Source organism: Cicer arietinum, chromosome 2 (assembly GCF_000331145.2).
Source record: "Cicer arietinum cultivar CDC Frontier isolate Library 1 chromosome 2, Cicar.CDCFrontier_v2.0, whole genome shotgun sequence".
Lineage (NCBI taxonomy): Eukaryota > Viridiplantae > Streptophyta > Magnoliopsida > Fabales > Fabaceae > Cicer > Cicer arietinum.
The window spans coordinates 25,301,821-25,314,619 of NC_021161.2; the positions used below are offsets into that span (position 1 = coordinate 25,301,821).

Sequence of the window (12,799 nt, forward strand, 5' to 3'; positions counted from 1 at the left end):
CCAAGAACGTTATCCGTTTTGAACACTTAGTGAAAAATCTAATGATTGTGAGGACTGGACGTAACCCAGATTGAGTGAACCAGATTATATCTTTGTATGATATCTCTTCCTTTATCTATTTAATTTCATTCTTTTTGATTATCAAGTTAAATTGTTGATTTAACTAACCAGGAACGTTCTTCATTTTCTGGTCCGAAACCAAGAACGTTCTTCGTTTTCTGGTTAGAAACCAAGAACGTTCTTCGTTTTCTGTTTTCACAACCAATATCAATCTTGAGTTATTTTCTTAAGTTTTTAACAGGAAATTTTAAATAGGAAAATTTACAATTCAAACCCCCATTTCTTGTAAATCGATATTGCTACTTCAACACTATGCCTCAAGATGTCATTTGCAACAATTGTACTTGAAATCTATTATCATAAATGGTGTAGTATGGTTTTAAAAAATGAAATTTCATCAAGTTTTGGACCAAAATTATGTTTAGGGACCAAAACTGGAGAGAAATAAAATAGGGGACTATTTTCGCAATTCAGTTTAAATAGATAGACCAAAACTGCAATTAAGCCTTAAATTTAAAAAGATTTAAAAGAAAACTTTTACTCAATTTCAAACACCACATACCACTGCCAACTAAAATGAGTACAAATTTGTTGGAGCACTGACCGTGTATGATGTGAAAATGACATTGATTATATAGCCATTTTGGAATGAATTATGCTACTGTCCTCTAGAGTAATTATTATATCTATCAATGTTCCATCATGAAATGATTCTCCAACTTACTATCTTTTCGCAAAAGTAATCCATAAATAAAACATTACTCTAAAAGTTATTATTATTTTCTTATGATGTAAGTGGTCTGAATTTCAACTAGGTACATACGCACAAAAGCAGTTGTTGCAAATTGGGTTATTAGTCAGGCTCATCTCCTCCTTAGTCGAAAAGATAAGTGCAATAGTGGCAAACATGTATACTATTATATGTTCATCAGTAATACATTAAAAGTTTGATATTACATACACTTCTTTAACTATTACTCCAAAATTCAAAGAGGTATTCTTTCGCTGCTCTGCTTCACTTTCTAAGTTATTCAAAAATGGTTTCAACTACTTCTCCTTCCCCTTCTAAGGTAAGCCTTTCAATCAAGTTTGTTTTTAAATTATAAAACTTATCACAAATTTCGCCACTAAACTTTCTCATGAATGAATCAAAAAATAATCATTCTTTATCATCTTCTTTTAATAGTGTCTTTTGTTAATAGTGTTTTTTTTTGTTTGTTGTAAAAATAGAATTGTTGCATCTGGTACACTTGCAGGTCCAGGAAGTAGAGTCGGAAAAAAAATGGGAGGAAAATGGCAGAAGCTCTCGCAACGCCAAATGGTGGTACTCAACTTTCCATACTGTGACAGCTATGATAGGTGCAGGTGTTCTCAGCCTTCCCTATGCCATGGCATATCTTGGATGGTAAATAGAATGCAATGCAATTTACCATAGTTTATCTATCTATTTCAGAAAGAAAAATAAAGATCATATATATGCCAGAATTTCACACCTTTTATTCTGTCATTTTTCTAAAAATCTTCACCATTCAACTTCCTTTTTAATGACTTTTAATTAACGCATATTGTTGAGATATATTATTGGATGAGATTTCGTTGTAAAAAACTTTTGTGGGAGATAATATGCTTTCTACAATTTTACATAGAATATTTATTAGTTAATATATGAAGTCCTAATACTCTAAAATTGGTGAAGTGGCCGTAGATACTGTAAATTTTTATGTTTTTTTATAAATATTTTACCGGATTTGTATGGAATAGGTGACGGTAACATGTGAATGTGTATTAAGATAGTAATTGACTTCTTGAATTAACTTTTTTGTCTCTTGATGAATGGGACTTATAAACAGTGTTTTTTTATAAATGATGCTATAACGAGGAGGCAAGTAGAAGCTGAAAGATTACTTTGTTGTTTACAGGGTTCCAGGGACCTTGATGCTGTTGTTATCTTGGAGCCTGACCTTAAACACAATGTGGCAAATGATTCAGCTCCATGAGTGTGTTCCTGGTACTCGATTCGATCGTTATGTTGATCTTGGTAAACATGCTTTTGGACCAAAACTTGGACCCTGGATTGTGCTCCCACAACAACTAATTGTTCAAATTGGGTGTGATATTGTATACATGGTCATTGGAGGAAAGTGTCTAAAGAAATTCATAGAAATTGCATGCACTAATTGCAGACAACTCAAACAATCATACTGGATTTTGATTTTTGGTGCCATTCATTTCTTTCTCTCTCAGCTTCCCAATTTCAATTCTGTTGCCTCGATTTCTTTAGCAGCAGCTGCAATGTCATTGAGGTAATAGGTTGTGTGTTTAATTATACAATATTAAAAATGGATTTTAACGTAAATGAGTTTTTTTTAATCAAGTCAACTCAATTTTATTTATAAATAAATTTAAACGAAAGTTAATTTGTTTGTATACATTTATAAACAAGGGATTATTTGTAAAGAAGAATTAGATAGTTTGGATCATAATTAATTGTACATACGTATATGTGTGTGCTACTTTCAATAAATTTTATAATTGAATGTTACAGCCAAAGCTAAAAATCTTAGTTTTTTTTTGCTGATTTAAAAATCTTCGGATTTTAGATAAATTTAAATATGAAAGTGAAACATAAAAAATTTGCGCAGCTAGCTTCACTTTTTAGATCCACATAAAGTAGATTCCTGGAAAAAGTATTGTTTGGATTCTTCCTGAAAGAACTTATACATGTGAAAAGTATAAATAGCTGTCCTTTGAACTCATAATTTAGTTGAGGCACCACTTTTAGGCTGAAAGGTATAAATAAATTTACTATTCTGGTTATGTTTGTGTTGAAGCACAGTCACATTCCTAAAGCTTAAAACTGGGCGGTTGGTTAGACAAAGCAGTACTTCCTGCTTGATTGATCGAGTCGAATCAAATCAAATAGAATAGATACCTCCTATGTTACTTGTGCATATTTTTTTCGATAATAAAATTAGTTTTCTCTCTAAAATTAATTTTAATTTAAAGCGAAGATTTTTTTAAAAAAATATTTGAAGTTATAATTTTTTATATAAATTTATTTAAATATAAATTATTTTATATTTAATTTATTTTTAATTAAAATCAATTTTAAAAAAAAATTTTTGTTATTACTGAATTGTGAATCATGTTGCTCCTAATTAAATTGGTTGTTTTTTGCGCAAATTTACAATGCTTAATATTACGTGTGTTACAAATTATATTTTTATGGTGTTTTTCTATATTGCATTCGAAAAATCAAATGAGTAAACAATTTGATGTACCAGGAAAGAAAATTGGACACGTGTAATAGTTCAAATATATAAATTAAAAATAAAAATATTAATAATTAATTTAAAAATTATGTATGAATTTATTGTTAGAGAAAGGAAAAAAAATTTAATGAAAAATTCTCAATTTGCTTAATGTTTAATGTCAAGTATAATGAGGTATTTAAAAGTACAAATAGAAAACTCTAGACACATTTCTAGGAGTTTCTTAATTAATACTCACTTCTAAATACTTTTCACAATTTTCTATAATTAAAACACTTATAGATTCTTACATAGAAATTCTACATAGTTATAGATTTATCTAATTTCAAATTAGTAATAACATTATTCCCCCTTAATTTGAAATTTTCTTCTTCATTCCAAGTCTTGCTCTTAGCCTTTGAAAGTCTTCAAGTTTTAACGGCTTTGTAAAGATATCATCAACTTGATCTTGAGTCTTCACGTATTTAAGCTCAATTTCTTTCTTGGTAATGCATTCTCTATTGAAATGGTACCTTGTGTATATGTGCTTGCTACGATCATGAAACACTGGATTATTTGCAAGTATTTTTCCAGACTTATTATCTATACAAATATTAGTAGCTTCCTTTTGTGGCATATGAAGTTTATTCAATAATCTCTTTAGCCAAATGGCATGACAAGTGCAAGATGTTGTTGCTACATACTCTGACTCACATGTTGAAAGTGAGACAATAGGTTGCTTCTTTGAACTCCACGAAAAAAAGCACAGTCCCCGATAAAAAAATATAAAGTCACTAGTACTCTTTCTATCATCAATATCTCCCGCAAAGTCGCTATCACAAAATCCAAAAAGTTTAAATTCATTAGAAGAAGAGTAAAATAGTCCATAATCAAGCGTACTTTTAAGGTAGCAGAGTATCCTTTTAGTGACTTTCATGTGAAACGACTCACTGCTCCTACCGCATATAGAATATCAGGTCTTGTACATATTAAGTATCTTAGACTTCCAACAAGGCTTTTGAAAAAGGAAGGGTCCTCTTTTTGTCCATCTTCAAACTTTGACAACTTCAATTTGCTCTCCATTGGTGTGTTCATCGGATTGCAATCAAATATTTTAAATTTTTTCAAAACTTCATCATAGTATTCTTGAGAAATAAATATACCTTCTTCCAATGGCTTTATTTCTAGGCCTAAATAGTATGACATGAGTCCAATATCAGTCATCTCAAACTCAAGCGCCATGACCTTTTTGAATTCTTCAAAATCAACTTGGATTATTTCCAGCAAATATAAGATCATCCACATAGAGACAATCAATCAAAATATCCCCATTATCACAAACTTTGACATAAAGAGCATATTCATTAAGACAATGAGCAAACCCATTGTCTTGGAAGTATTTATCGATGCTACTATTCCATGCTCTTGGGGCTTGCTTTAATCCATACAACATTCTCCTCTATCTTAAAACTTTATGTTCATGTCCTTTAATCACGTACCCCATTGGTTGCTCATCATAAACCTTTTATTCAAGATAGCCATTTAGAAATGCCGGATTTTACATCAAGTTGATAAAGTTTCCACTTATTTTGAGCTGCTACAGAGATTAGCAAACAAATAGTGTCCATGCAAGCAACTGGTGCAAAAACTTCTTCATAGTCAACTCCATGTTTTTGTTTGCAGCCTTTGGCAACAAGTCTTGCTTTGTATTTTTCAATCTCTCCATTAACATTCTTTTTAGCCTTGTACACCCATTTGACTCTAATTGCTTCATGGCCTTTTGGAAGAGTTGCTAATTCCCAAGTGTTGTTCTTCACAATTGATTTGATCTTCTCATCCATGGCTTGTCTCCACCTTTTATCTTTCACTGCTTCTCCATAATTTAATGGTTCACTATTCGCCAAGAGACAATACAACTCTTCAAGGTCAAGAGTAATTTCAGCTGACCTTTCATAAATGTCTTCTATATATTTCATCTTACTTGGTCTTTCACTTGAACTTTCATCTAGAGAAGTATGTGAAAGAGGAGGTAAGAAAGGTGGAGTTGCATCTTGAACTGGTGTTGTGGCCTCTTGATCTTCTTCAAAATATGGAAGAAAAATATAGTTTGTTTCTTCTTGACCCTCCTAATTCCATGTAACATATTCATCAAATTAAATATCACGATTCACCACTACCTTATTGTTGCATGGGTTGTAGAACTTGTAACCTTTAGAATGCGGATCATAGCCAACAAAACCATGTTTGATGCTTCGATCATCAAGTTTGGATCTTTCTTGTTATGGCACATGTGTATAAGCTATGCGCCCAAAGACACACAAGTGATTAACACTAGGCATCCTTTCATTCCATGCTTTTAGAGGGGTTTGATCTTTGACATTTGAAGTCAGGGAGCGATTTTCCAAATAGACCGCACAAGACACTGCTTCAGCCCAAAACTCCTTTGGCATCCTTTTGGATTTTAGCATGCATCTTGCCATGTTCAAAATAGTTATGTTCTTTCTCTCGGCTACTCCATTATGTTGCGGAGATCTTGGAACTATCAATGGACGAAGAATTTTTTATTTCCAATTTTTGATTTCATGACCGCTTTCCTTTTCTACAAGAGCTTTGAAGTTCTTGAAAACAACAAAAACTTCTTATTTTTGTTTTAAGAAATAAATCCAAATTTTTCTACTAAAATCATCAATAAAGAGAATAAAATATTTACTCTTACCAAATGAAGATGGATTGATTGGTCCACACAAGTCAGTATGCACAAGTTGTAGTGGCTTAGTTGCTCTTGATGTGGTTTCTTTAGAGAATTTTTTTTTCTAGTTTGCTTGCCATGAAGACAATCTTCACACAATTAATTTGGATGATTGATTGAAGACATCCCTTTCACTATATTTTATTCTCCCATAATTTTAAGTGCACCAAAGTTCAAGTGACCATACCTCATATGCCAACGCCATGCTTCATCTTGGACACTCATCTTCAAACATTTTTCTTCAATAGTTCTTAGGTTCAAGATAAACATTCTATTTTACGACATAAGAATTTTAGCAATTAAACTGTTATTTTGATCTCTAAGCCAAAGATATTTATTTTTCATGAGAATTTCATATCCTTTTTCAAGAAGTTGGTCCAAACTCAAAATATTACTCTTTAATTTAGGCACATAATATACATCACTAATCAACTTATGGCTCCCATCTTTAGAAGATATTAGAATCGTACATTTCCCTTCAATTTTCACTTTTGATAAGTCTCCAAAGGAAACATTTCCATTCATCTTTTCATTAAGCCCCACAAATTTCTCTTTGCATCCAGATATATGGTTACTTACACCATTGTCCAAATACGATGAACTATTAGCATCTCTCTCTTTTTCCTTGAGTGTTAGTAACAAAGTTGATTCTCCATCTTCGTCAATAAGATTAGCCCCTTCTTCCTCTTGATTAGGAGCATTACGATATTCTCAAGTAAAATGGCTAGATTCATGACAATTATAATATTCAACTTTAGATTTGTTATACCTCATTTCACTTTGATAATAGCCAAAATCTCTTCCTCTTTCACGCATTTGTTGTGATGAGTGACTTCTTTCTTCGTAGTTTGATTCACGATTGAAACCTCTTCCTCTTCCTCTTCCTCTTCCTCCTTGGCTATGACCACGTCCTCGTCCTCTTCCTTTTTCACCTCCATGTCCATTTTGACTATTGAATCCTCTGTCATCCTTCAACGAAACTTTGATCTTGAGAACTTGTCCTAATGGCTCATCTTGCCTTTTATTTGTTCTTTCTTCTTGGGCTTGCAATGAACCTTCTAACTCCTCAATGGACATTGAGTCAAGATCTTTCGATTCCTCAATAACACACCACATAATTGAACTTAGGAGTCAGGGAATGAATAATTTTCTCCGCTACATGAACATCTTCTATATTGTCTCCATATCTCTTAATTTGATTAACAATTGTCTTCACCCTTGAGCAATAATCTGAAATTGATTCGGAATCCTTCATATTCAAAGCTTCGAAATCTCTCCTTAGAGATTTAAGTCTTATCTTCTTCACTTTGTCAATACCTTGGAGTGATTTTTCCAAAATCTTCCAAGCTACCTTTGAATTTGTAGCATCGACAACCTTCTTAAATATAGAATCATCCAAACATTGATGAATGAGAGTAAGAGCTTGTTGATCATTCTTTCTTGTTTTTGCCAAAGTCTCCTTTGCAACTTGAGACAATCTCTCAATATCTTGTGGCTCATCGTAGCCTTTTTCAATAATCTCCCATACACCTTGAGAGCCAAGCAATGCTTTCATGCGAATGCACCATTTTTCATAATTCTCTTTCTTTAGAAGAGGAGAGTGGAAAGTAATGTAATCACCAGTCGCAATTTATCAACTCTCATAATCAAACTCTAGATACCACTTTGTTAGATAAATGAATGTATTTCTAATAGAAAACTCTCAATTTGTTTGATGTTTAATGTCAAGTATAATGAGATAGAAAACTCTAGACACGTTTCTAGGAGCTTCGTAATTAATACTCACTTCTAGATACTTTCCACTATTTTCTGTAATTAAAACACTTATAGATTCTTACATAGAAATTCTACATAGTTCTAGATTTATCTAATTTCAAATTAGTAATACCATTTATCACAAAATAATTTTATAATTTATATAATCTAAAAATAAAACCTATTGAAATTAATTTTAAAAAAATATGTAAAATTACTATTACAAATATTAATATTAATATACAACATTAAATGTTTACCCGAAAGTAAAGCAGGCTTAACCTGTTCTATTGTCCCTGCAGCTATTCAACTATAGCCTGGGTGGCTTGCTTGGCTAGAGGTCGAATTGAAAACGTGAGCTATGCATACAAGCAAACAAGTACAAGTGATTTAATTTTCCGAGTGTTCAATGCACTCGGTCAAATTTCATTTGCATTTGCTGGTCATGCAGTGGCACTTGAAATTCAGGCTACAATTCCATCAACACCTGAAAAACCTTCAAAAATACCTATGTGGAAAGGTGCTATTGGTGCCTATATCATAAATGCAATATGCTATTTCCCAGTTGCACTTATAGGATATTGGGCATTTGGAAGGGAAGTTGATGATAATGTGCTTATGTCACTTGAAAAACCAGCATGGCTCATTGCCTCGGCTAACTTGATGGTATTCATTCATGTTGTTGGAAGTTATCAAGTTTATGCTATGCCTGTCTTTGATTTGATCGAGAGAATGATGATCAAAAGATTGAATTTCCCTTCAGGACTACCTCTCAGACTTGTTGCTAGATCTGCTTATGTTGGTGAGAAAAATTGATATTAAATATCCAAAATAACCCATGCTATCACCAAAAATATTTATTTTTTATTGTTCTTTTTTGTGTGTATAAAAAGCAGAGAGAAATTAAGATAAATGAAATGTTAAAGTTTAATGAATATTTATACATGGTTTTGATTTACCTCTCTCTCTGATAGCCTATGGGATTGGAACCCACAAGCTACGAATCCAAAAGCTGTCCTTTCTGACATTAACGAGAGTAAGAAAATGAAAATATTTGATTATTTTTGAAAGAGAAAAAACTGATTTAAAATTTTAAACTGTTGTTTACTGTCCAACATAGACTGAAATGAAGAAAATTTTTATAGTTCTAATTATAAACATATTTAATTACTTTTTATTTTCTAAGTAACCGCATCTTGTTAATTTTTTGCAGCTTTTACACTTTTTATTGGGGTTACGTTCCCTTTCTTCGGTGATCTTCTTGGGTTCTTTGGTGGATTTGGTTTTGCTCCCACTTCATATTTTGTAAGGCTCTTTTATACAATACAAAAATTTATTTATTCAAAACATAGGAGATCAATTAATTAATAATCTGGTGTGGCTCATCTACTGTTTCAGCTTCCTAGTATAATGTGGCTAATAATCAAGAAACCAAAGAGATTTAGCATCAACTGGTTCATCAATTGGGTCAGATGTAGTAATTAATTTACATTAGCAACTTTTCTTTCTAAATTCATTCATTAATGTATGTACCAATTGATTAATTTGTGTTTAACAGGCTGCAATATACATTGGTGTGTGCATTATGCTGGCTTCAACGGTCGGTGGCTTTAGGAATATCATTGCTGATGCCTCAACTTATAGATTCTACACCTAATTATCACCATATTATATGTCATTGCAATATATAAGTGTGTGTGGCACCTGCAATTCATAAAGTTAATTAGGAATTTAGGACGGACTAATAAGCCTTTTTACTATCCTTCCTTGTGGCACATTTTATATTTTGTCATGTTTACAAGTTAAGTATTTGTGGAACCGCTTCGTTTTGTAAATTCTTTCCGGGATAGTGGTACCTCACGTTCGAGTTCGAGTTTAACTCGCCTCACCAACAACAAAATTTGGGTTCAAATTGGATGGCAAAACGAACTGACCAGCTTCACCATGTCATGAATCTATCTAAAAAGGAGTGGGGTCGGCCAATTAGTGTTGACGGGTTGAAAATATTACTCCACTCTTTTACAAGGCAGGCCCGTCTGTCAATTTTTTAATTTCCCTTATTAATTAATAAATTCATAAAAACTATAGAAAAGTGTAATTAAAATTAAAGATTATTTAAGGAAACCAAAATACAAAATTAATGAGTCAAACAAAAAATATATAAATTATCATTTTAAATATTCATGATTCGTCATCTACAACTATATAATATGCCATTAAAAGTTAATTACTCCACCATACCAATTCACTAAGTATTAAAAACATGAAGCTAAAATCATGAAACCATACAACCTTAACAAAGTCTTCTAATATTTTGTGAATCGGTACGTAATTATTCGCCAAACAATGTAGAAAGTATTAATATTTATCCCAACCTTAAAATCAGTTACTTATTAGGTTAATTGAGTTGGGCTAAAAAAATGAGAATTTTTTTAAAATGGGCTAAGACTTTTGATTAAAAAAAATGTAGTTTCTATTAGACCCCTATGAGCTAACCTACCATCACCCCATTTTTTGACAAGTTAGGCGGGACGGGCCAACTAGTGGTGGCGGGTTGAAAATCTCAACTCTCCCCACAAAAATCGACGAGCTAAACAGGTAACAATAGACCAATCCATTTTTTCATCACAAGTAATTAAAGAGGAATTTAGCAAGCGTTTGTTTGTCTTCCTCTAATAAGCTTCATAAGAAATTGATTCTTTATCTCTGATAATCAAATCATCACATCAAGTATTTAATCGCTTGACTCTGATCTATGATGTAGGATCCGAAAGAAGTCAATGTTTCGAAGAAGGCAAAGTCCTTGCACACCCTCTGATGAACATCTTGAATTTGCTACTTATTTGTGAAGTAAAAGTGAATGTCACGAGAATGGGGGTTGAATTGTGACATTTTTTAAAATTTTGTTCCTGCACTAATATTATCATCTCAAGTTGTCTTTGGAGTGAGGATGGTTAGATGAAAATAGTCCTCCTCTAATTGAGGATCATCTAAAGAAGAAGAATATGAATTTGAAATATGTATGATAAATGTGCTAATGGTATGAATAAAATAAAGATAAAGAGAGTAGAGCTTAAGAAGATTCACTCACATAATTTATATTGATTCACCTAATATAGGCTACTCCAGTCATCACAGCGTTGTGAGATTTACACTAGTGCTCAAAACTTGTCTTTTGATCTACACCTTTTCAACTATGTTTTTTCTTACACTGATTTACACTGTATTTTTACTAGCCTCGAAAGACTTACAAAATAACTCAAGTTTTTATCAACTTGCGGATATACAAGTAGTAATGTGTTTGGGATCAAATTACAACTTTGTAAGATAAGATAATGATGTGAAGTTGTATATAACACACTCAATAAAAATGATCCTTAGATATGTTTAAGTTTGGAAGAGTGTATAGAATGAAGAGAATGATGATAAGCTTGAATAACTTAGATGTTATCTTGTAGATGATTCTCTTGATGTTTGAACATTAATACTTTTCTATTTATAATTGTCTTTGGAGCTTCAATCATATGAGTTAGCAAAATATAGTTGTTGGAGACTTTGTTAAGTTTCCTTAGACTTGTCTTTATTTGCAAAACTATCATTTAGCCTTTATCCTCCAATTAAGTATGATGAGAGGATGAGTGTTGCAATCTATCCTCGAATAAGGTTTGAAGCAGGATGAGGCTTTCGTTAATTCTGATGTGACTTGTCCATTTTGGCTTTTTTTTTTCCAACACCTACAATGTCGTGCCTCATAAGTTAAAGACAACACTTTTTGTACTTTGGTACTCTTACTCTTTTTCCCATGTATGACGATGAATAGATAACAAAAGCGCATCATCTCTTCTCCATTGTTTATCCTCTTATGGGGATTCATCCTCTTTTCATGATTGTTTATCCTATGACGTATATTCATTCTCTATTTCATTACTGTTGGTTATATGACTTCTATTTTTAGGAAATTTTATACAATATTATCAACAAGATTATCTAATTCTTTCCTAAGTGATGAATTAATATCAAAACCAACTTGTTTAATATTAATTCCTATTTTAACAGTAAAAGATTCAAATAGTTTATTCATAGCGCAAGTTTATAATCACATGCAATATCAATATTAAAAGTAAAGAGAGATAGGAAATAATGCACTAGGAGATTTTTATATTGGTTCGGCTATCACTTTGATAACCTACATCCAGTACTGAAATCTACAACAGATTTCAGCCTTTCACTAGAATGATTTGAGGAATATTTTTACAGATTTTCCAGCGTCACAGCCTATCCATCCAGCTCACAACCATTTCTATCACAATACCAACCTATCCCTAAGAGTTACTCATCAAACTCTAGCGAGATCAAGCTGAGGCTTCTTTCAGATGAACACAAGCATCCCAAAAGATAACCACTAGTGTACACTACTGGATTTCCAAAACTTCAATTACAGAAATTGTTCTTTCAAAAAGAATTAAAGAATACTAAGAAAATTTGACTCAATCACAAAGTAAGATCTCACACAAAAGTATTAGGCCAATGAGTATTTGTGTGTTGTAACAATTTTTCTCTCAATGTGTTTTTCAGTCTTCAGTGTGTATGAAAAAGTGTTATGATCGTTATTCAAAAGTTATGAAGAAATTGTGATTGATTCAATTTACATATTTTCAAAAAAACAACATATAAATCGATTTCGTAATCGATTTTATTAAAGTTTAAAACCAGCTTAATCGATTACCTAATCGATTATCGCGTGTCTTGTTTTTCTTGAATCTTGAAAATATAAGAACTAATCGATTCTTTTAATGCAATTATCAGAGACTGATACTTATTTTGTATCATAATCGATTGACTAATCGATTATACATGTTTTGTTCAAACAACGAGATCAAAACAATCGATTACTCAGTCGACGCATATTCATTGACATAATCGATTTGGCAATGGGCTGAATTCTCCCTGTAACTCAAACATTTTACTTCAATCGATTCGTCAA

General features: G+C 32.0%; 1 protein-coding gene across 2 annotated transcripts; it reads left to right on the forward strand.

Annotated features, from left to right (window-relative positions):
* Window positions 1–861: 861 nt before the first annotated feature.
* On the forward strand, window positions 862–9,633 carry LOC101491472 (lysine histidine transporter-like 6). 2 transcript variants are annotated; one of them, XM_004505785.4, is made up of 7 exons: window positions 862–1,130; window positions 1,317–1,465; window positions 1,980–2,363; window positions 8,118–8,617; window positions 9,029–9,120; window positions 9,214–9,289; window positions 9,374–9,633. In XM_004505785.4, the coding sequence occupies exons 1-7, from the start codon at window positions 1,098–1,100 to the stop codon at window positions 9,427–9,429; spliced, it is 1,290 nt and encodes a 429-aa protein (XP_004505842.1). In that variant the 5' UTR covers window positions 862–1,097; the 3' UTR covers window positions 9,430–9,633. The 2 variants fall into 2 exon arrangements, with proteins under 2 accessions (XP_004505842.1, XP_004505841.1); XM_004505784.4 differs by having other exon boundaries at window positions 864–1,130; window positions 9,214–9,282.
* The last annotated feature ends 3,166 nt before the right edge of the window (window positions 9,634–12,799 follow it).